This window comes from Anopheles gambiae, chromosome 3 (genome assembly GCF_943734735.2).
Source record: "Anopheles gambiae chromosome 3, idAnoGambNW_F1_1, whole genome shotgun sequence".
NCBI lineage: Eukaryota > Metazoa > Arthropoda > Insecta > Diptera > Culicidae > Anopheles > Anopheles gambiae.
In genome coordinates, this window is record NC_064602.1 from 9,674,919 (window position 1) to 9,700,243 (window position 25,325).

Consider the following 25,325-nt stretch of genomic DNA (forward strand, 5'->3'; position numbering starts at 1 on the left):
TCAAGTCATTCTGGAGACTGCAGCTTACAACCATACCTTCCTGCTTCATTTCGGATTCACCAAGCATTAACTCCACTGTTGCTTCCAATATTCATTTGAATTGCACGATTTTTCTTTATTTTGCATTTTCAATTTTCACCTTTCGCTCTCCCCGTTCGTTTTATTCACTGTGAACACCGATAAACATTTACTTTTTTTACTCAATCTCTCTTGTACGAGGAAGATAACCATTTGTTTGTGTGTTTTTTTTTCTTGCTTGCCATTACGAGTGTGTGTATGGAGGGGTTGTGTGTTTCTCTATAATGATTCCTCACTTTGGGGCATTTCACTTTCAGGAAGTGTAATAATGGCGAGAGTAATGGGTCCACCCTTGTCTCTGGTTCTCTGCAATTTTTGGGGTTTTGTTGTAATATTTAATAGAGCTTTTTCAGTCCCATCACGACGAGTATACATCTACAATGTAGGAAGAAAAAAAAAACATACACAGGACAGGAATTGATCTATTCGTTTTCCGGTTGTTGCTTATCCACTTATAGCCGTAATATAATAACACAACAAGTATTCTTTCCCCTCCCAGGTGGGGGGTGAGAAATGCAAGAGTCAGGATGATAGAGACACACACCCGGCCCGACCCGACCCGAAACACGTGGTCCGAGTAGTGCAGGTCCGAGTTCCCTAGTTGCACACAATAATCACATCGTACAGGAGGTTTCCACGTACAGGAGGGCCTCCACCCTCCACGTACAGGAGGGCTTCCAGGCCATTTGCCCTGGGGTGGGGGGGTTAATTCATTTAACATAGATACATTAGCCCTATATACGTGCAGTGTACTATTGCCTGGCTGTGCAGCTGCTCTACGGCCTCATTTCCCTATCGTTCCTTCACCTTAATCAAAGTGTTAATACAAGTGTACATTTGTTTTTAATGCTAAAAATCTGACGCTTTCATTAACATTGTACCATCGAGTTTTATTTGGGCAGGTTTTTCTTTTTCTTCTTCAAAGGGAACTTGCTGTCTGTCTCCTCTCTCTGTATGTGTGTTTGTCGGTGAGTAGTTTTTCACATTATCTACAACATACGGGGGGGCGGGGAGCATTTTGGAATTCTATCAATTCTATCAATTCTATATTCATCATACATTTTTGTACAGCATTCGTAGTATCAGTAACCCACAAGAGCGAGACTAAAAATATAAATGTTCAAAAATTTATCACCAAAAAGTGTAACGAAAAAACGTAAGGCAAAAATCAGTTCGCGTATAAATTGAAGCAGCGTTCCTCTCTTCTTAATGCTAAACATTGCAACATAATGGTTCTCACAAAAACGGGATGTGGTGTGTATGTTGAGAATTTTAAATTCCATTTCACATTCACCACACTCCACTCGCGATGGGGACTACTAAAATGGAGCCTTTTGATTTGTATAAGCGAATATAATTAAAGTAAGTTATAACCAGAACAGAGTTCTTCTCTTCCCTCAGCTCTCTCTCTCTACGGCTCTACACACACACGTATCCTTCGCTTTCTAAGGGGTGAGAGACAACTAAACTACAAATCCGCACAGTCAACAAACATTTTGTTCTTTTAGTTTTTGTTCGTTCGTTAGTTCGTTCGTTCATCGCATCGCTATCTAAGTATAAGCCGGATTTGGCGGCGCATCCTTCCTCCCGTAAGGCGCATATATAATATATATGTGTAAAACACAACCAGTTGCAGCAGTGTGGCGCACACAAAACAAAAAATCGAAAAAATCGGAAGCAAGTGTAAGTAAACGGTGGCCCTTTCCGCAATCTTCATAGTCCTCTCCTGTTCATTAGCATTAAACACTATCCGAAGCATTCTCGTCATTTCCTACTAATAACTCGTCAACGAAAACACAACAGTGTCACCAACATCCCCACAAGCCACAAGGCGCTGTTGCTGTAAGCGCAAAAACAAGGCAACAAGGATACATGGGGAAAAAAACGTAAAATCTAATTTTTTTTCTTCTCTAAACTAACTAACTCTCTTATACACATTGAGTTTGTGTAGAAAAATAATTATATGAATTCATCTCTGTTTCACTAAAGCTACATCTCTCTTTCAGCCACCGATCCTCCGCCGATGATGATGATCATAAGGGGTCGGAGGGATAATATAAACTATATACTACAGGGGGGGGGGGGGGGGGGGGCAATCACATTCCTTCCGCATCAGGCTTTTGCATCCTTAACGAGCTAAAAATGACTAAAAGCGACGGTGGTGGTGGTGGTGGTGTTGGGACACGCACACATTCACACATCGTCTACATACACACACACGACGCGCGCCACAATTCTAACGGGTTAGGTTTGGGGCGGGGGGTGGTGCGGGTGTGTTATTGACGGGATGATACAAGGTTTTTCAGGAGTTCTAATAGCTGTGGTATATTTCATTGCCTCTTTCTTAAGTGAAATGAACTTAATGTAATGGGAATTATACTCTATAGCACACTAGTTGGACAAATCCAATTGGATATTCCAAAGAGCCTGTCCAAACAAGGTACCACTCCAAGTCCAATTTTCCAACATGTAAAGTTCATTTCCAATAAGAAAGAGTCAAGGAAGCGTCCCACAACTATGAGAACCCATGAAAAACCCTGTAAAAGCAATATATATAGAAAACATAAACATAACTTTCACTCTCTTCTGCTCTATCTACTGAATATCGTCCTTCTTCTTATTATGCACATACACATTTTGTGTGTGTGTGTGTTTGGGAGAAACCTTGTTTGACACGCTCACTCTATTTTCTTGTAAGCAACCTTCTTCAATCGTTAATAAAATTCTAATCCAACAAACTTGTTGCATGTGTGTGTGTTTTGGAATTGTTTTTTGTTCTACATCTTTGAATACAGCACAACAGGGTAGAGGCAGCGCTTCTATGTTTTTCTTAAGTAAAGTGCCTTGCCTTGGTCAATGTTTTGAGTCCACGTGTGTGTGTGTGAATACACTATGTAAGTTTCCGCTACCGTCGTCTTCCTTCAAATCCTTAAGCTTTTCTTCTTCGTGTTCCTTCTTCTATTTAATCTGCTATTTAACGCTTTCTTCCATCTATCCATCTAATTGGTAAAACTGCTTTTTTATGTGAAACCACCGAGTGCTAAATTCATTTTGCAAAGCAGTGCTTTAAAAGCGCCTGTGGATATACACTTCTTTTTTTTAACTATTTTCTATTCACTTCTCTACTCGGTTTGCATTTGAGTTTTGTTCTCTCGCTCTCTAATTAGCTTAGTTGTGTGTGTCTTTTTCTCGTTCTCTCCTGATTTTCCACAAAATGGTCATGGGTTTTTGTTTGTTTTAGTTTTGTTCTTGCTTGGGGGGGTTTTTATCGTTGTTTTACGTTTTGCTGCTAATGTTTCTACTTCTTCTTCTTCTTATTCTTCCCTTTCTTCTTCGTCTTCTTTTTCTTTTTTCTTCTTCTTCTTCTTTTTCCTTCTGTTTCTTTCTTCTTCTTCTTCTTCTTCTTCTTTTCTTCTTCTTTTTCCCATTTATGCAGTTTGTGAATGCGGGGGGTGTGAGCGTGCGTGTTTTGCTGCTTGCTGCTTTGTCGTCGGGTTTCAAATTTAAGTGGCACTTTGAGAAATTGATCTATGTTTATTATTCGTTACCTTTTCTTTTAATATAAGTTTCTTTTACTTTTGCTAAGCTTCTTCCTTTCTTCGGCAACTGCTACCGGTCTCTTACTAGCGAGAGAGATCTCAAGAATTCAATAAAGAATTTATGGGTGGAATTTTTGAGTTCCCTCCATCATTACACACCAGAGATGAAGAGTCGTTCTAGGCGCGAAAAGCCATCCAGCCATGGGGATAGGGGGGTGGCGTGAATCATTTTCTTTTTCTACCATACTACACAACGGTCATACCGTTTGGCGCGCGAGTTACCCCATATTCCGGTCGGGAAAAAAACTTTTTGAACTATATATTTTTCTTTTTAGGGAAGCGTCTTCATTTCCTCTATCCGCAGGTTTTGGTCGTGTTGTGTATGTGTGGGTGTGTGTGTCGTTGTACTTGAATAATAATCTCAATCATATCGCTCGTTATTATCATACGTTAAAATTTGCAATTCCCCAACAGATCGGAGCGGCACACAGGGAAATCAATCATCCACCCTCGCCAACCGTGTTTCTCTAGTTTTTTCTAGATTAAGATTCGGGTGGGGAAAAAGGCTCCGTGTAGAAAATTGGTACCAGAGGTTGTGGTTAAAAATAGTCATAACTAATGTATGCGTAGGAAAACACAGTTCTAAATAGAGTATGTAGTTGTGTGACTCTGTCTGTGTGTGCGTCTCTCTATTGCACAGTAAAATTCTTCTCAAAGAGATCGTTTTCACGGTTGCAGCATGACGTGGCTCGCCCCGTTTTTGTGGGAAAATGTATCGATCGCGCATCCTTTCGTAGGATTTCGAGATAAAGTTCTGAGCGCTTCCAGCTACACCAAAAACCCTGTTACTAATATTTCGCTCTAGTTAGGTCCCCGCGCACTGTAAACTAATTTAGAGTTGTAACACCCACACACATATAGTAGATCTTGCGTATTTAATCGCTTCGTTTTCTCTTCTAGTTTTTGTTTCAAATTTCACTAATAAGCCACATCTATGTATACATAATCACGGCACATACATTTCATCGTTCCTTTCCCATCATTAAACAGGATGTGTGTGAGTGTGGATTTGGGAGGAAGCTTTAACCCATTAATAGAGCCCTTTTTGTTATTAGTATTCCCCCATTTTAGGCGCACATTGGCATACTACTAACACACACACACACGTGTTTTCTGATTGCCACACTACGAGTAAAGTGATAACGAGTTAGTAAAGTTAAAAGTATGTACGAGTATGACCGTGTAATTAGTGTTAATTAACACATACACACACACACACTCTCGCTCTCTCTTAAACTGTACACATACACACACACACTTTTGCTTGATAAAAAGCGCAACCAACGACGACGTCGTTTCCCAATAGACTATTTCTAATATGATTCCGCTAGAACACGGGACACGACACGAGTATTTTGTAAAAAGGACAACCATTAAGATTCGTTCACACAATACTTTCTTGTACACCGGCCATCGGGTTTTTCATCTCTCTCTATCTCTCTTCGCGCTATCTTTCCTTACAGCTTTTAATTTGTTTTCCTTCACACTTAATTCTGCTTTTTCTTCATCACGGGGGGGGAGAGCACATAGAGGAACGGCTAAAACGTCATTCAATACACTATTCATACTGTTTTGTTTCTTAGCAAGTGCGAATGTATGTGTTTTGCTTCATTTTTTTCCCTACATTCTCTTCACAACAAATAGCGCATCTGTGTATCTAATGATCATCAAAATTGACGAAGGTATGTGTGTGTGTGAGTATAGTTATATCCATAACATTAGTGCGAACGCGCGTGCAATCGGTTTAGGCTTTGGAATACACGATTCTTCTCCTCACGACAACCGTTGTTGCGCTCACAAGGAAATGTGGCGCGCGACTTGTTCTTGCCCATTTTTATGGCGTGTGCTGTGCGCAAAGTGCTGTGCAATCGTGTCACAGTTAAGTTAAAATACAGATCCACAGATGTGCCTAGGTTCGCTTACCTGCTAGTTCTAAGACTTTACACTTTTTTCCATCTTCTGTGCCCTTTCTTCTCTCGCTCTCTCTTTCTTCAAACATTAAATATAATGGCTTGCCTTGCGCACACAAGAACACGCTTGCGCTTATTCACAGATTCGATTCAACTCATCCGCCTGTCTGCGAAACCTAATAGATCGGTTCACCGTACTGATTGATCATGTCGTTCAGCTCTTCCAGCAGCTCGCTGAATGTCATGCGCTCGTGCGGATCCCGCTTAAAGCACGGTGCCATCAGCTTATCGTACACGTACGAAAAATCCTCCGGAAGCTGTAATCTGTCGGAGCGCGGAAAGAGAAAGAAAGAGAATCATATCGCACGTGCGAAAAGTCAACCACCATGACAGCGGCCCAACACACCACTTACATCTTTGTCTCGCGTTGCAGCAGTTGATACAACTGGGCCGCACTCTTGACGTCCACGTGCGAGTACGGTGTCGCACCGTACGTGAACATCTCGTACAGCGTCACGCCGAACGACCACACGTCCGACTGGGAGGAGTACTTTTGCGTTTCGAGCGTTTCCGGCGCGTACCAGCGGATCGGCAGCTCGCGGCTGTGCCGCGCCACGTAGTAGTTGCTGCCCTCGGTTACCTGCGCCAGCCCAAAGTCGGAGATTTTGACGCACTTTTTGCTCTCCACCAGGATGTTGCGTGCGGCCAGGTCGCGATGCACGATGTTCTTCTCGCACAGATAATTCATGCCCTACGAGGGGAGATGGAGCGAAATTCGATCGATTAGTTCGTTTTAAAATGTACAATCCGCTTCCTCATCCCGTTCACCTACATTTGCTATATCGCGCGCCATCCACAGCAGGTCCAGCTCCTTCAGCTCGTACCGCATGTAGCCGAGGTACGCCAGCAGCGATCCCAGCGGCACGTACTCCATCACCACCACCAGCTTGTCCAGCTCCTCGATGAAGCAGATAAACTCGACGATGTTGGTGTGGCGCAGGTTTTTCATAATATCGACCTCGCGCCTAAAGTCGTCCTTCACCCGGCCCAGGTCGGGCCGATCGTCGTAGATCGTTTTCAGCGCGACGTCGCGCGGCGCCTGGTTGTCCCGCTCGAGCGTACCCCGGTACACGCGCCCATAATTGCCCTCCCCGAGCATGTTGTGGAAGAAGATGCGCTCACTGCCGCTCAGCTGAATGTAGTCCGAGCAGTTGACGAACGTTTTCTCGTAGTACGAGTCGCCGCTGAAACGGTTGACCGAGTTCGAGAGCAGCGGAAGCGAGCTGCTGCCGCTCGAGGCATTGCTGCGCAGCTCACTGTCGCTACCGTTGCTCACGTAGGACGAGGAAGTGCAGTCGGTACGGGACCGAATCAAGGTGGAGTCTGTCGGGAAAATGTAACAAAACAGAAGCGATAAGCATTGGAGTTGTGTGGAAAGAAAGAGAGCCTGCGGAGAGCTTTGGTTCCCTTCTCCCATCCTACTCACTGGTTTCCATTGACAGGATACTATTTTTGAAGACAGACCCATTCAGCATGTTGCTCGTCGAGTGACCGTTCACATGTCCATTCCCGACCGTGCAGTAGCTACCGTCTAATTGACCTGTTTGTTTTCAAACAATTTGAACACAAGAAAATGATTATTATATTTTTAAAATGCATCCAACCTCCGCAATACATACGCGCATGCACCAGCAGCCCCACGACCGTTTGCGGTGCGAGCCGCTTGTCCGGATCGGCGTGCCAGCCGCAGCTCAGACACTCGTAGATCTGCTTCGAGTCCTTCAGCTCGGGCGGCATCGTCTGCAGCCATTTGCGCGTGGGCAGAAACTCGGCCGGCTTGTACACGTGCATCTTGATGCCGCGGCTAAAGATTTCCCACAGCGTCGAGGTGCAGGCCCACGCATCGGTGGCCGGATCCGCCCGCAACCGGGCCACGCTCTGCTCGCTCAGATCCTGATACTCGTACGGTATCCAGAGCAGATCGTGCTTGGTTAGCCGGCGCTGCCCGTGCATCCCCGGATCGCCCAGCTTGGCCAGCACGCGCTGCTCGCCCTCGTCGTACTGCGTGACGAGCATGGACGAGCACCGGATGTGGCCGTGGATGATGCCGTGCTTCTGCAGGTAGTACAGGGCCCGGGCCAGCGAATGGCCGATCTCGATCAGTGCGGTCGGCCGTACCGAGGTGCGCCGCGTCCGCAGAAACTCATCCAGCCGACCGTACCGGGGGAATTCGAGCACCATCGTGATCGGTTTGCAAACGGTCATACCGTACAGCTTGATGATATCGATCGAATCGATCGTTGCCCACTGGCCCGCAACCTGCAGAAAGTCCTGCAAAAGGGAAGAAAGCACCACCCAGTGTGCTGGTTAGAGGACAGATTCTAGCGGCGTGCGATGATGGTAGCGTAGCGACAAACCTTCAAATACTCTCCCTCCTTCTCGTTCTTGAGCAGCTTGAGCGTAACCTCCATCTTGCTGTTGTTCGGCAGCAGAAAGTCGGCCCGCGTTCGCTTCGTGTAACCGTCGCTTTCATCTTCCACCGCATCTGTACAGAAAAAGAGCACACGAAAAAAAAAAAACACAAATTAAACCAACTGTTCCTTTTTCATTAATTAGCAAAACAGCATTAGCCGTATCGCCGTATCTCACACGCACTTCGATTGATAACCAGCTCCTTGGCGGCATTGATAATGCAGGCCCGCTTCTGGCCCAGTTCCTGCGTGCCGCCGCGCAGCAGCCGCTTCGGGGAGGCTTTGTGCGTCGGCCGGCAGAGCAGCAGGTTCGGGGCGGTATCGTTGTCCGATGGCGGCAACCGGTACACGCTCGTTATCTCCGGGTTGAGGCTCTTCAGCGCCTCCGTCAGCTGGTTGTACCGGTGCAGTGCCTCCTCTTCCTCCTTGTCGCGCTGCACGTGCCACTGATCTTCGGCGTGGATAAGCTTGTACGTTTTTATCAGTCCACTGGATGGGGAGGAGGAGATTGTGGAGGAGATAAATGAATTGATAAAACACACAACACCGCGTGCACAGTTGCATGTCCTTCTACTTACTCGGTTTCTAGCATATCGACATAGTAGGTATCGTACTGCTCCTCGCACTGGCGTATAATGCACGCACCGCAGCTGCTGTTCTTTTCCCGAATTTTGTCGGTGGAGTACTTTCCGCTGAAGAAAAGAAAAGATAAGGGCATAAGAACGCTGGGGGTTAAACGAAACCCCCGACCAATCGGCCCCATCAAACAGAGAGAGGGAGGTTTGCGTGCCTAATTTCGCAGAAGCGGTCCAGTCCTTCAACAATCTGCGAACTATTAGCTAAGGTTACATGGGAAAAGTCCTTATTTTTTCAAAATCTCACTTAAAGCTGAGCACGGGCCTATTCTCCATCCGGTAGCATAGGAAAATGCTACAAAAAAACTAACGCGAAAAATGCTCTCCTCATGATGACATGCCGTACCTCAAACTCATCAAACTCACAAAAGGCGCCTAGCGACCATTTCTCTAAAGCCCGCACTGTAAAATGATATGCACCGAGAGTGCGCGCACCAAGTTCGAAGAATGTATCCCCCCTTCCCCTCATCCGAGGCAGCAGGATGGTTGGCTTTTGCGTAAACTTTCCATTCATCCGGCCCGGACGGACGGAACACACCAACCACGTTGGCGGCGGCGGCAGAGGATGATGATGATGACGATGACACGCCGATTCTCGGTAGCTTCTCGGTGTATACGATGTCGCGGCGCACCGACACACACACACACACATAAAAGAATGAAAGGAAAGCGCAACTTTAGGGCTAAGCCCTTTTTCCAAGATACGAGGAGCAGCAGGCCGGGTGACAGCGCAGTTTGGATCGTTGGCATCGTTGCGTACTGCTGTTGCTGAATGCGTGGAACTTGGTCCTCGGGTATGAATGAAACCCTACACAGCTTCGATGATTTTGCCGCAATTATCACCCCCCCCCCCCCCACCTGCCCTTTTCCCATCGAAAAAGACTCACCCGATCGGACCGTGGCACTTGAGCTCTTTCAGCAAGTTGAGCATCGGCGAGGAAAGGTAGTCCTGGCACAGATACACGGTCCATTTGCACATTAACCTGTAACGAGAAAAGGGAAACGGAGCGGACCGCATGTTAAGGTGCCGGGCTTTCGGAAAGACATACACATGCCAGCTTACCTATAGTAACCGGCTAGGCAGGTTACGAACGAGTTCAGTTCAGTCTGATCATGAAAGTCTATACAGTATGGCTCCGACTGGTCTTCCAGCGCGAGTTTCACCGTCAGCTTCTCCACCAGTATGGTGAGTATTTCGTCGATATTCGTCACATGTTGCCACTGTTGGAATGGAAGCGAAATGTTGTGGAGTAAGCATGCAAGCACATTCTAAGGTCCTCTTGTGTCGTATAACAAGACCAGACATTACCTTGCTGGCATAAAACACCTTCAGGCCGGGCGTCGTGGTCGCATCCTCGTGGTCTAGCGTACGCTCCAGCCCACCGCCCGTCGAGCCGTACTTGGTCGTTTCGCGGCTCGATACCGCCGTACCGTAGGGCTGAAACCGTAGCTTCACCGGACATTTGCCGGTGCGCGAGCTGAACTCCCCCCGCGGGTACTGTATTTCGGCGGCGTACTCCTCGTACAGATAGCCCGGCGCGATGTTGTCGATATCGTTGATGTAAACGTTCTTCACGTAGCTGTGTTGCGATAAAAAAAATGGGAGAGTTTGTACATGAAAAGGATCTTACGGGTGTGACGCGTGTTGTCGGCTATGCGCCGCCACTTACTTCACATCGTGATCTCGGTTCTGGATCGAGTTGAGCGATTCGAATATCCGCTTCTGGGCCACGTTCACGAAGCACACCGAATGCTCACGGCTAATCTTGCGCGGGATGTACTTCTCAAAGTCACGCTTCAGCTCGCTCAGCCCGACCTTGTCCTCGATCATCTTCCGGTACATGTCGTTCACGACGTAGCCGAGTATTTTGTTCTTGTACTTCCGGTAGTCGATCTCCGGGATGCGGTTGTGCAGCAGATCGTACCGGAGCTGGCTGTAGTAGTAGTTGAACAGCTCCTGGTCGAGCGCTTTCAGGCAGGACAGGTCCGGGACCTGAGGAAATTAGTGAAAACAGGAAGAACAGGAATGTATGTGAATATCAAATGTGATCTTTGTAGAATTTGGTTGTTTTGAGAACCCTTTCACTCTGGATATACAAAACAACATCCTTTTGTGGTTGTTCGAGACTAGAGATGGGTAGTACAGATCCAGATTTAGGAAACTGAGTGAATCTTCAGAGTGTATCTTTGAAAATGAATCATTGAAATGAACCTTAAGTCGTTAATTTTGTAAAGATTCCTGAGTCACTAAAGATTGATGAATTTCTCGAACATTCTTAAATCTCTGACAATTTTTGAATCTTCAAAAAACCATAAATCTCTGAAGATTTATGAATATATAACGAAATAATAATATCTACAGATTCAAGGAGCTCCAAAAAATCATAAATTCTTGAAGATTGAAGTCTTCAAATCTCTAACGATTCATGCATCTCTAATGATTCGTGGATCTCTAAAAATGATGAATCACAAAGGATAAGAGATTCATCAATGTCCAAAGAGTCAAAGATTGCATCACCTCGTCGTATGTGTCATATGAAACAGAAAAGATTCAGGAATCTCTGAAGATTAGATTCAGTATTCAAATCACTCATCACTAACCATTTATATGAACGAATCTTTACGAAAGATTCAAGAAGCACAACACCACTCCACACGTAATTAGGACGCACAATATAGAACAAAAACCAACTATTTGCCAACAACCAAAAGATGAACATCCCTGCCCCAGGGGTGCCATTTGCAAGCGGTTAAAACGCGAAGATAAATTCCTATGTACCAGGTATACGTACAGCTTCTCTCGTCGTTGGGGTTACAGGCTTTTGCTATCTCAAAACGGGAGACGACCGCAGAGCTGTTAAGATAGAGCGCGGCTGGAGCGGATGTAAAGTAGCGCAATTGTTTAAAGTTTCACATCCCGAGAAGGGAGGGAAGGCAAATATTTTGCTAAATCATCACACCCGTTTATCTTGTCCTTCTCCCAACCCTGAAAAGTGCAAACAAACGTCCTCCCGGAGCGACTGCTTTAGAGGGTGTGCATCTATTCACCGTACACTCTCCCTCTCTCTCTCTCCATATCTTGTCACGTCCAAGTTTCCGACGTAAAGCAAACCGTAAACCGGGGCAAGGGAACCGAACGAACACAAAATCACGTCCCACCACCAAGAACATCGCGTCCAAAAGGCAAATAGATTAGTTATATTACAATTCCGAACCACACCCATACGCCATAAAAGCACAAAACACGCACACACACATACACTGCATGTATTTAATATCAAGTGCAACCAAACTAATCGGTCTAGGCAACAACAAGTGCCGACAGAGAGAGACAGAGGGAGAATAATCAAATAAAAGTAAGTTTGCCCAATCTGTTATACAGTGTGTTCTGTGAAGCCTAAGGCGGCATATACAGTGCAGCCCAAGAACGCTTAGAGGATTAATTATGGATGCAGCAGTTTGTGTGTATGTGTGTGTGTGGGGGTAAGGAAAATAAACAGCCCGAATGGGTCGCTGCTGGCTTCCACGATCGATCCACGAGCACACTTTTTATTAGTTATGCATGGGCCTGGATGTTTAATTTATTAATGTTTTACTTCAGCTTTTTCTACTTCCACTGTTTTTCTCTCTTTCTCTTTGCCGCTCTCGGAGCTAGCGGTGGATGGATATCTAATAATTCATGGAAGTTATAACTATGCAACTTTTGCTCTAACTGTGTCACCACCGCCGGGGTGGGACGTACTTGTAAGCTCACCCACAAACAATCTTCACACCCCCTCGAAGTCTTTTATTATTTAAAAAAAGAGAATTGACACAAGTGATACAGGATTGACACAAGTAACAAAAAAAGCTTACCTTGAACCGCAGCCGAAAGTCGTACTTCTTGTCCGTGGACGGACGGCTCCCGCCGGCCAGGAACCATTTCTCGTCGTGCAGCCGCAACCCGACGAGCGCAAACACGACCGGCTTTATCTTGAGCTGCTCGCAGACCGCCCGGCAGACACGCTCGCACGTATCGTCCTCGCCGCCGGCGCGGCCCACCACCGGCACGTGGATGAAGCAGTCCGCCACATAGTTGAACACCTGGTACGCCGCTTCATCGGGCATAGCGAACGGGGTTTTTTCCGCGGGTCAACTACCGGGCGCAACGATCGCGCACCGGTAGCCACACAGGAAGGAAAATGATATCCCTTTTCTACCACTCTCTAATCTGTCCCTTACTGTCTTTACTACCTATACGGACGCGTTGTGTGTTTGTTGGACACTTCTTTTTATGGACGCAAATAACAAGATAGACGTTTAAGTAGTTATAACTGCAGTAACATTGTTTAAAACTTCAAACTTTAGCGCGCACCATTTCCTCTTGGAGGATGTAAAAGGTTTCCGCTCCTTCTTTCTTAGCTCTAACCTGCTCTAAATCTGGTCTTCTCTACGCAACGTACGCTCTCCGACCAGTGCTCGACGGAACTGGACACATTAAAATGGGAAACCTTCTAATTCTGTGTGACATTTGATCAATTCATTCGCCTTCCGCGAACGGGATGGCATCATATCGTCGTTTCCGCAACCGCACACACGTGTTGTTGATAAACGCACTTTGAACATTTCACACAGATATCACAGATGTAAACTTCCTTCGACTTTGAACCACATCAACCACACATCGGTGCCGATGCATCGGCGCGATTGATGAACGGAAGGAATGCTGTTGCTCGGCAGCTCTATTCTACGTTCTTAATTACGCGGGCTCAAACCTAATGCCTTTGGAGCCCACCGTGTGTGTGTGAGTGTGTGTCGCCAAGGCTTAGACGTGGGTAGGTCCTGCCGCCTTCTGCTGTTCATCTGTTCAGACGCTTGAATGTCGGCCCGTGGCCGTCACTCTGTGGGTTGATTGGTGGTTGTGGTTGGTTCCTTGCTCAAACGGTTTCGATGATGTCCGTTGGGAGGTCACTTTGGCAAGCTTGCGTTGCGAGGCCACCCATAACCATCCTTTCTAGCCGGTTGCTGTCCGTATGTATTGTGCTGTAACGATTCGAAACAGAGAGAGAGAGAGAGAGACACATATAAGAATCAGTTTAATTAACCATAGGTAGGTAGCTCGGTACTTGGTAAAACAATTAATTACATTATGCGCGCACAAATAGCATTTCCAGTGTAAAGGGTATATGTATATATTTAATTCATTAAGCTTCACCACCCCCCCACCTCCCCCCCGGGGATGCCGCGGACGCCCATGCTTTAACGACCGAACCACCGACGATGCCACCATCACACCACAACACCACCACCAACGAGTGGTACGGGAAAGTGACCACCAATTTCAACAACTACTGACAACCGAAGGATGGGTTAATAATATATGCGGTAACCTGTTGCCGGGAGTAACGCCACCACAGGACAGTGAGCACGAGAGCGCGTTAACGCGATAGGATGGGAACGAAATCCCCTCGCTTAAAGCCGGAACAACTCTGATAAACCCAATATATAGGAGGGTTAACATAATTTAAAGCCCATTGAACAAGGGGGAGGAGGGTCAGTAGAATCGTGATAAGTGAAACAGATGCACACGCGAATTCGTTTTGATCGGAAGAATTAAACGCGCATTAAAATGATTCCGCGTCACGCAAAACCACACACAAACACAGGCAGTGGTGTTGGGTAGACAAAACGAATTTAAATGTTCATTAGAGATTTAATTGTAACTGATGATTGGTTGGATGAATTTTTTTAATTGAATAAACAAACCCAAAACAATATCAGAGTGATTTAAAAAACAATTATCAATTGTAAACATACAAAGCATCTCTTCAGCTACATTTCAGAATTGGCGTTTAGTTTTGCGATCATTTGAAAAATGACAAAGAAAAAGGGTTTTTTTATTTCAAAACTGTTAAACATCAATGTGAAGCATGCAACGATATAAAATGTATACAAAACCGACCAATCATTTGCTTCATTATTTGAGTATGGTGAAAAAATGACCTCCGATCTGACTCCTGCTATTGTTAGTACGATTCCGACTCCGGTAAAATTGGATCCACTAGCTCTTCCCGCAATTGAAGCCGACCGGAGACCAAGTCGTCCCAAGTCGTGCGGAGTCGTCCAGAGTCGGAGTCGTTTGGAATCGGCCGAAGGCATTTCAAATAATGGTATTTTTTCCTTTTCTTTAATAGATTCCGGCAGACTCCGGACGACTCCGGACGACTCTGGAGACTTCGGAGCACTATGCACTCCAGATGACACCAACTACGGCGTACGACTCCGGACAACTCTGGTCGACTCTGTAAAACTCCGGATGACTCGAGACGACTTCGACCGACTCTGCAGACTTTGAACGACTATGATTCCAGCTACGGACGACTCCCGATGACTCCGAATAACTCTGGACGACTTCGGACGACTCTAGACACTTCGTACGACTATGACTCTGCATGACTCCAATTACAGACTACTCTGGACGACTCTGCAGACTTTGAACGACTATGACTCCAGCTGACTTCAGCTACGGACGATTCCGGATGACTCCGAACAACTTCGGACGACTTCGGACGACCCTGGAGACTCCGTACGACTATGACTTCGCATGACTCCTACTACAGACGACTTCGGACGACTCCGGATGACTCCGGACAACTCCGGACGACTCCGAACTACTCCGAACTACTCCGGACGACTCCTGCTGGGCAGAACTAGTCGGTTCCGTCTCCAGATTTTACCCATCACTAGACCTCTTGTACTTTGAAGGTCTTTGATTCAGAAATCATAATAATATGTCCCCTCTCTGTGCAAATTTCAACCGAAAGCCATCGATCTGTGGTTGATACCTTTAATCACTGTCCATGGCGTCGGGATGCCCGCGAGGTACACCGCGTCTTTTTGGGGGTCAATTAAAAGCATCATTCTCAAGAGTAACCCCTCTTAACCCTTCTATTAACATCTAATGTCGCCATTTAAGCATTCCTTAACCTTTTTGATATCAGAATGAAACGTTCCCCAGCAACCCAAAAAGCTGGGGGTGGTTTTGCACTTCCGAGTGCACATTCTGGCGAATAGATATTATAAATCAATCTCCCTTAGGATGTGTTTCCATTAACCGGAATGCAGGTGGAAAAGTCAGTCCATCGAAGCTGTATAATTTCATGTGAACTGGTAGAATCCATTCAACATAGCTTTGAGGTGTTGATTTTCGCAGAACAATAGATATTGAATAGCAGCAGGCCGGCGGCGCCCCCGGGGAAGGCAACCGATGTTGTAACCGATCATACACGAACGAGCTCAAACAACTTGGTTGGTGGTGATTTGATGCTAATTATTTGATTGCCATTATACGGACAATTTTGTTTGCCGATTGACTTGAGTTTGTGTTCGGTGGAAAGTTGTGCTATTTTTGTTAATTATCCTTACGCATACCAAACAGTGCTAGTCCTAACAAAAGAAGCTATTTAAACAGCAAAACACTTTCAGATGTGTGGGCAGTCACAAAACGTTAAAAAAAACCTTTCAAGCGGAGCTGCTGGCACACGACCTTAATGACGCGGCGCGCCGTTAATGACGTACGAATTCCCTTTCTTCCCATCAGGCGGCATCACACACGCCGTAGAAAATGCGTTTGTTTGTGTATTTTAAAAATATAATAAAACAGAAGAGGAGAAACGCGATATATTTGCGATTGAAATGTGCAAATGAGAGCGCGGCTCGTTGACGCGTTACTGCTGCTGCTGCATCATCTTTTGATATTTTCTCGATTTTCCTCGTGCCACACAAAACGTAGAAAAAGACAGCACACACACACACACACACACACACACACCGACGTATCGATTTTTCGTGACCAAAACCATCAACTGGCTGGTTTTAACTTCAACACTTGAAAAACTGCATCCTTACGAGCACACGCGAGCATGCGTTTGGCGCACCGTTCCCGGGGTTCGTTTTAAAGCGCGTCCCACCACCACAGGGCCTCAACCTCAAGCACCACCGTCCTCCTCAAGCTTGATAATTAATGCACATTAACTGCACACCAACCACAACACAAAACACACAGCTGTAGAGCACATGCACATTGGGACGGATTATTTGCTTCGGTGCAAAAACGAACGGTGTGTGTGTGTGTGCAGGTGATACAGTGTGAGCTGAGAAATGCACTCCACATCACGCCATTGCATGACTTGTTCCCTTCTCTCCCTAGAGGGCCGCGCGTTGACAATTGGGCAGGTCGTCTGCTGCTGCGTTGATCTGCGTATCTCGGCATTTGACACACGAAAGGAGGCAGAACCATTCAACACCACCATACACACACGCGCCATTACTCCTCTCTCATCAACTTTATACGGCTGAATGCACTTTGAATGCAACGGAGAAAAGACTCTCCTTCTGCGATGACCAGTGAAGCAGAGAAGAGATTTGTTTTAATTATTCCTTGCCCCGTTTTCTACCCTTTTTCTTGCCAGCAGCAGAAGGGTTAAACTAACGATCTCAGTTAAAAGCAGATCTTTGCTTACACTTTATTGAGTGCGCGCGCATTCTCAACCCCCGCGCTTTGTGGTTCTGTGTTCTGCGTTTAGATAAATGCACTCAAACCCTATCGTCGTCGTCGTCGGTATAAATTGCTGACACGCCGTGTTAAAACGAATGCTTTCTTCGCTGCGCCAGCCGCCAGCACACATCGTCGCTCCGCGTTTGCATAAAGCTCATGTGTGATGTGTGCCTCATTCTATGGGGGCCGACACACGGGACACACGGGAGAGGCAGTTCTCAAGTGCAGTAGCGTCGGCAAGTGTGCTTTTGCTGCATTTCCTTGGCGTGCAATTATTTTGCAGGGGTTTTTAGTGAGTAATTACATTGGTATTTTTTACATATTTGGCTACATTTTAAAGGCTATGTATCATTTTATGTGGTACATTTTGTAAAACAAGTCATTCCTATAATAAAGTACGCTCCTTGCTAACTATAAAGGACATATTATTCATATAAGGATATCAACAACAAAAAATATATTAAAAAGCCAACAGGAGTTAATCCAGTTAATGAATTTTAGCTCATATTATAACAATCTACCCAGAAATTGCATCCGAAACAGTCAAATAATCTGCATAACTGTTAAACAATTTGCCAAACCATGGGGGGAGAAATGGAAAATTAAATTAAAAATAAAGGAAACCCTGCGACCTTACCACCCCGTGGAGAAGGGGTGGTGGAGAGTTCAGTGCAGTTCATTCTGCGAAATGGAAATGAAAAGACCCGAGAGTTTAATGTATTTGTATGCACTTTTTGTTGTTGTTGAAACGATTTTGCAACTCGCTGGTGCATAAAAGTCAGAAGTGGATATACGAGCGGCGAGCGCGCGGTCTGGAGAGAAGGTTGGCCGTGTTTTAAAATGATAGCATTCTCCCGCCCTTCCAACTACATCCTCCCTTCCGCAATAAGAGTAACACGCCATCACATCGCTTTACCACCCTTCCAACTCTCCACCCCTCCCCTGTACCGGACGGCTTTGGTGCATAAATTAATAAATTTTGCATTGTTTACACTTTCAATCGCAGCTCCGCTGTTTGAGCAGTGGATGGATAGCGGGGTGATGGTAAGAAGGGAGAAGGTTATCTTTAACTTGTACGTGTGTGTGTGCACATGCAGCAGCAGCAGTAACGGTCCCCGCCAACGCCAACCCCAACCGCAACCCACTCACGTATCGGCTCGGGTGTAGATCGCTTTCTTCGATAATTGCACTAACCCCTCGCCCTTCAACGTTTACCGCCCTTCTCCCTTCTACTCCTCCTCACAGTCTGAACGACAAAGTATGGGTGTGTGTGCGTCAGAGGGAGAGAGGGAAACATACACACAACCGAAGGGTGATAGAGACGTTGCAACAGAATGTGCCGTCGTTTTAACATCCTCGCGCGCGCGAAATCCGATGCAGCGCTCGAAATGACGAACGAGCGCGCTCACAGACACACACACACACAATTTCCACCGGATTATGCACTTTTCAGTGCAACGGAGGGTTCCTTTTTGCCAACTTGGAAGGCATGCATAGTTCTATTGTTTTGATTCTAGAGGGCATTTGGTGTGGAAAGGGATCGCGTCAGTTGGAGTGCAGTTGTAACAAGAGCCACTCCACAAATACTCCAGGATGGCAAGGGGAAAGGGTGTTTGCAACAGAGCCGAGGGAGAGAGAGAGAGTGTTTTGTAACTGCTGCGTTCGGGAATTTGCAAAAAGGAAAAAAAAGCATGGTGCGTTGTACGGTGAGGAATTATTTCAACGAAAAGGCCTGGAGATAGACACCATCGGAAAGGAAAGCTGGACGGAGGCCATGTGTCACGCGGTTGGCAATTCATTTTCTCGACAATGAATGAACTAGTGATGGGTAATGTTGACAAACATCCGGAGTCAACTCTGATCCAAATCCGAAAATTTCGAAACCGTCTCGGGACGGTAGGTCTGTCCAGCATTATCCGGAGCCGTTTGGAATCGTTTGAAATTGCCCGGAGTTGTCCGGAGTCGTTCGTAGTCGTCCGAGATCATCTGGAGTCATCTGGAGTCATCCGAAAGCATCGTCCGGTGACGTCCGGTGTCGTTCGAAGTACTTCAGAGTCGGAGTTGTCCGGTGTCGTCTGGAGTCGTCTGGAGTCGTCCGGAGCCGTCCGGAGTCGTCCGAAGTTGGAGTCTTCCGGAGTCATCCGAAGTCGTCTGGAATCGTCTGGAGTCGTCCGGAGCCGTCCAGAGTCGTCCGAAGTTGGAATCTTTCGGAGTTGTCCGGAGTCGTCTGGAGTCGGCCGGAGTCATCCGGGGTTGTCTGGAGTCGTCTGGAGTCGGCCGAAGTCATCCGGAATCGCCCGAAGTCGTCCGGAATCGCCCGAAATCGGAATCTTCCGGAATCATCCAAAATCGTCCGGAATCATCCGAAATCGTCCGGAGTCGTCCGGAGTCGGAGTCGTCGGAAGTCGGAGTCTTCCAGAGTCGTCGGAAGTCGGAGTCTTCCGGAGTTGTCTGGAGTCATCCGAAGTCGGAGTCTTTTGGAGTTGTCCGGAGTTCTTCAGAATCGGAGTTATCCAGAGTCTTTCGAAGACGTCCGGAGTCGTTCGGATTAGTCTGTAGTCGGACAACCCTGGACGACTCCAACTCCAGACGACTCCAACTCCAGACGACTCCAACTGCGGACAACTGCGACTCCGGTCGATACTAGTGATTCCGACTTAGCCGGAATCGGAATCGGCCTATTAATAGCCGGAGTCAAATCGCAGTCGCACTTCAGAGAGCATAAGGGACAGTAAAATTCATTAAAAATGCTCCAAAATTGGTATGCCAAACAACATTTAACTCGTTTGTACAAACTGCCTCCTTAACTCCATTTCCCAAATAACGCCCTAAATATGCCTTAAACTATATCATTCGATCAACATAATTAAACATTCGTCTGCTACTGTGAGTGGGTTTGTTTTCTGGGTGTGTGTGTGCTTGTGCCATTTTAATTAATATTTCGACAAAAAGCTACAATTAATAGACGCATATATGCTTTCGCCTTTGTAGGCCCCCATTCCCAAACCCGCCCATCAATTTTACCTGAAAGGCATCAGCCGATTGAAAGGCGGCTTTGACGGTTGGACTTCATTAGCTTCACCTTATAGTACACCACCATCAAAACTGGCGCGCCCCAGCCGGCCGTGTTTTGTTCAGCATGATCAAAACACGCACCAACGGTGTGTGTCGGTGCCAGGGATCGCCTGTAATTGATATTTTCCATTAGCGCTAACGTCAACTGTGTGTGGTGTGTGGATGCGGCCGCTGTGGAGCCGAGGAAGTGGTTTGAATTACAAACCGCCAACGCACACACCCCACCACACAGCCGAATGTGCATGTGCAGCGGGACACAACACGCGGTAGAAAACCTATGCCGCGCTGCTGTGGAATGTTTAAAAAGGGTAAATAATGCGCGCGCTTCGGGCCTGCCGATCATGCATATCATTACGAGGAAAGCGTTTGTATTAACGGAAGCGAGAGGAAGGAACAGTAGGACTTGCTTTTCAAATGGTGGCGCGATGCATCCACAGCACAAAATTACAGAAAAAAGGTTTTATTTCCCATTCCGTTAAATATTGAAAAACTGATGGCGTCGGTACGTTTTCCATCACTCGAAACCGAACAAGTGCGCTTGAAGGGAACGGAAGCGTTAACGAGGATACGAATACGGGGAATATTAGGACCATGACAACACCACCAGCAGATAGATGTCGTAGCCCACAGAGCTTATTTGAATGTGAATAATCTATCAAGTGATAAAGAGCATTGACTGGGTTGAAGATCCTTGGCGTGGAGCACTAAATGGCGCTTATTTTACTTTGTATGAACTGTAAAAACCCCACATTCTAATCTTGCAAGCAACTTGTTTTCGTGAATAGATTACTCCCGACCCATGAAAAAGGTCGGAAATAAATCAGAAACCTCAACCGTGTTCCACCCAGTGAGCAAAGATTGATTTGTAACTAAGTTTTGACTAGAAACAAGCCAAGTTCATATCAACAAACCGTGACCTGGTAAGCCCCTAGAATCAAAACTACACAAAAGAATCAAATATTGATTCCGACGTCTGGACTGTGTGTGCGCTTGGTGGGACAGGACGTTAGCCTCCCTCCCTGTTGGAGTTGGCCGAATCAACCCCAAAAGGTTGCATCAACTCCAAAAAAAACGGGGTTGATCGATCACTTTTCTCATTCACGCATGCATGGCATAAACTTTAATCTTATCAGTGTTGGAGGGCAAGCAGAAAAGAAGACTGCCAACAAGCTCCCATTACCAACATCGGGCTCGGTTTGATATTTACGAGAACCTTTTACCGATCGTGTTACACAGTAGAGGTTTGTGATTTCAACAAAAAAGAAAGGAAGAAATCGAAACACAAACCAAAACTTTTAAAATGCTAAAGGTACAAGCTACAGGCACCGTTTCCCATCGAATGTCAAACGCAGGGGGAGAACATGTTTCTTTAATTTGAAATTTAGTGAAATATATTCCTTCCGCTGCGCACGGAGGGGGAATGGGGGTTTGGAAAACGAATTAAAATCGCTGCTCTGATCGTGGAGATGCCAAAAGCCAGCAGCAGCAGCTTCACGCTGCGCCTAAAGAAGAGCAGTTAAAGATTACACAACAGAAACAGCGTGGTGGAAGAACTTGAGAAACAAATGAGGAAGACTGGGGGAGGATGGTGGATTTATTCCAACAGACAAGCATTTAAAATGTAGCAAAAATACAACCCTGCGTGTCTGTCTCCCCCAAAGGGTCGAAGGATCCAAGTCAACCGAACCCAACACAAAAAAACGAGGCAAAAAGACACACAAGGACAGATAGCGATAGAGGATCGTTCTTCGTTTTTTTGTGCTTCGCTGTTCCCTAGATCTCGTGTCGTTTTCAGGAACCACCCAGAGGACAAGAGGCAGCGCGGGGATCAAAGTGATATCTTCAGTGAAAGACAACATCCCAATGCGAGTTCGCCTTCCAGCAGCGGTGGTTGGTGGTGGTGTTGGGAGGTTTGATGCTTCGATTAATCAAGCGTCAACCGAAGGAGCATAACGAAGGAGAGAGCCAGAGAACGAACCTTCTTCTTGGCTAGGCCTGTTGTGGACGAGGATCGTGAAGGAAGCTAGGATAGAGAGAGAGAGAGAGAGAAAGGGAACGAAAGCACGATCAGGTACCGGACGGGGAAGGATAGCGGGTGCACACAAGAGTAAACGAAACCAGACACATAAATATCAACAACCGTGAAGTCAAGTCGAGTCGTCGCAGCAGCACGCCGTGACCGGGACGCGGAGGAGATCCGCCAAGAAAAGAGAACCTACACCATCGACAAGGTAGGAGAGAGAGAGAGAGAGAGAGGAAAGGAGGGAAACGCAGCAGCAAGGGCTGCGCGCATGAGCAATTAAATGTGTGTGGCGTGTCTTTTTCTTCTTTCTTTTTGCCTGCTTCCTTTCCTTCTCTTGTGGTCTCTTGCTTGCTTGTAGCATACACACAGAGACAGCCCCATAGACACAGACACAACTGGAAAGCGCAAGCTACACAGTACAAAAAAAGGGGTAGCAGCATAAGTTGAAAATCAGAAGGCAGCATAAAAACATCGCCCATCGCCTTAAACGAGCGCTGGGGAGGACACGAACGGCCTGTGAAGCGGGGGGTTCCGTATTTAAGCAGCGATTATCAAGTCAGTCGCGTTGCGTCGTTTGTGGTAAGAAAAGTGGGGGTTTCTTCTTCAATCTCTTGCAGCCACCAAGTCAAGGTTTCTTCGTGTTCTCGGTTGAAGGAGAGAGAGAATGAGACTCCAGCATTACACCGTATGTCTGTAAGTTGAGAAAAGGAAATCCAAGTTGAAGCCCGGTGCCGTGTGTGAGCATGAGCATATGCACGATTGGAAACGGGGAACACACAACATAAACTCGAACTGCCTTCAGAGCCATCGCCACACATGCAGCAACCTCGCGCTGTGGGGTGAGAGACATATAGACTGGAGCGAGACACGCCGGTGGACCGTCCAGAAAAGGGCATCCATCCATCAGGGGCGAAGAAACACCCGATCCGCGGGTAACGGAACCTCCTCCTCCTGCTCGCGGACCTCCTTGGGGTCCTCTGCTCCGGGTCTGCTGAAATGAATGACATCTGGGACGTTTTTGAAATGGGTCGGCGGGACTGGTTAAGCATAGCGTGCACAACACACCCCGCACACGCCCTGGACACTACTCTAGGCAACACAGCCAACAAAAGCGGAAAAAAGGCAACAGAACCAACACCCAGAGACAACCGGGTGCTGCCCCAGACGAACTGAAACGTAAATTTCTATTTTTGACATTTTTAAACAATATGTGTATAACAGACGCACACACGACCGCCTGCGTACATGTTTTTTTTTTTAAAGGTTCTTGTTTGCTGTGGTACATATTCCAACTCTGCCACACCACTCCACTACGCCAGCCAGCCAGTGATGATATCAACAAAACCCCATGACTTGATAGCGCTTTCCAACGGGTCCACACGGTCCCCCCCAACAACTGATAACGCTTGATCACCCCGCCCGCCTGTGTGGGTAGGACCGATCGGGCCGTGTAATACGGTTGAGTTTCGGGTCGAATATTGTTGCCGATTGATAATCTGTGGAGCGTAAAAGTGTAAACAAACAAACACTGATGCGGACACCCGAGGGCGTTAGTCACACATTGGCCCTCTAGACCAACTGGGTTTTGCCCTGGGGGCGCATAGAAACAACACGGGGCCACTGCTGCAGCAGACCATCGAGCAGACGAATGTGTAAAATTACGGCATCGTTATCAGGCAAAACCACTGCGAAAGTTTATCTGGAAATTATCAAACGCTTTGCACGAAATATTCCGAGGCCCACACGTTTTCAGTAGTTCCGTGACGAAAGATGGTGAAGATACAAAGAAATATTGAGGAATAGCTTGACGAAAGGAATTCAATTTGTCATCAAAAATAGGATCTTTGACCCACTGGGCTCGAACGGCGGGTAAGATAAGATTAGATCGCAACGATAAGCGGACTTTTCAGCAGAAAAAAATTACAAATTTTAATCCAATTTAAAGAAGGTCTTTTGAAATTTCTTGTGACGTCGACGCACTGTGTGACTCGCTTAGTTGATGATATCATATAGCTTCAGTGCTCCGTTGCCCCAAAAAGAGACATGATTAAAAAAGCATCAAACTCATCAAGCAAAACGGTAATAAATTGTAATAAAACATAACCCCTTTTTGGCCTACCTACAAGCACTAAAACAACCCCCTGTATAAAGAGTGATGGGTCGCAAAAAACAAACCTCCGCCTAAATTAGCGCATAATGCCGCAAAAAATGCCGCGGCCATTACTGGGAGGGAGATGGGAATAACAGCGGAGGAAGACAGGTTATTGTCCATTAATTAATAATAGAATCATAAAGCTTGTTTTTGTTTCCTGCGGGCCGTATAAAGCAAACGGAGCGTGCATGAGCGGCGCAGGGCGACTCCGAAATTGTTTCCACATGATCCTCGCGCTCTCTCCCCTCCCAATATGTGTGCTTGACTGTGTGGCCATATCGGGGGACCTTTTCCGCTCCCACAGCTTGTACAAGCACAGAAGACACACAGACACAATTGGAACCGCCAAACATGAAAATCAATTAGCTTCGCGTTTGTGGCCACAGCATATGCCAACACAGTGCCAAAGCGCCTCCGTGTCCGTGTCATTTCGCATTAGGAACGTTTTGCGGGGTGCGACGAACAAAAAGTCCAGAGAAGAGAACGAAAGGGAGAGAAAGAGAGGCAAGGTTCTGGAGGGGAAAAGAGGGCATATAAGAAAAAAGCAATTCTGCTGCACACGCACGTAATGAAGTGCCGTCTGGTGAATTAATTCAAGACCGCGCGCGCACCAATGACCGAAGGATGCCGGGTCAACATGGTTGGTGCTGCTGTCCCCATACAGTGGTGGGTTCTGTGTGTGCCACGCAAGCACTTCATCAAACATACATAAACATTACATATATTGAAGGTCCGGCGAGACGGCCCCACCGAACTACTACGAAGGGACGGATCAAGAGTGGGGAAAAGTGTGTCGGACAAACGTCCTATACCCACCAAAACGGCCAAATTAAAATCCCTTTCCAT

General features: G+C 46.6%; 1 protein-coding gene across 3 annotated transcripts in view; it reads right to left on the reverse strand.

Moving 5' to 3' along the window:
• Positions 1-90: 90 nt before the first annotated feature.
• LOC1277627 (tyrosine-protein kinase hopscotch) overlaps positions 91-25,325 on the reverse strand; it is a 31,316-nt gene continuing 6,081 nt past the window's right edge. For all 3 annotated transcript variants that reach the window (XM_317101.5, XM_061654685.1, XM_061654686.1), the window contains exons 2-14: positions 12,549-13,715; positions 10,364-10,686; positions 10,003-10,273; positions 9,757-9,914; positions 9,581-9,676; positions 8,637-8,750; positions 8,243-8,547; positions 8,005-8,132; positions 7,267-7,918; positions 7,074-7,187; positions 6,420-6,970; positions 6,001-6,338; positions 91-5,911 (exon numbers count right to left, since the gene is read on the reverse strand). In XM_317101.5, the coding sequence (XP_317101.4) occupies positions 5,764-5,911; positions 6,001-6,338; positions 6,420-6,970; positions 7,074-7,187; positions 7,267-7,918; positions 8,005-8,132; positions 8,243-8,547; positions 8,637-8,750; positions 9,581-9,676; positions 9,757-9,914; positions 10,003-10,273; positions 10,364-10,686; positions 12,549-12,800 (3,450 nt within the window). In that variant the 5' untranslated portion in view covers positions 12,801-13,715 and the 3' untranslated portion in view covers positions 91-5,763. The remainder of the gene's footprint in view (positions 5,912-6,000; positions 6,339-6,419; positions 6,971-7,073; positions 7,188-7,266; positions 7,919-8,004; positions 8,133-8,242; positions 8,548-8,636; positions 8,751-9,580; positions 9,677-9,756; positions 9,915-10,002; positions 10,274-10,363; positions 10,687-12,548; positions 13,716-25,325) is intronic.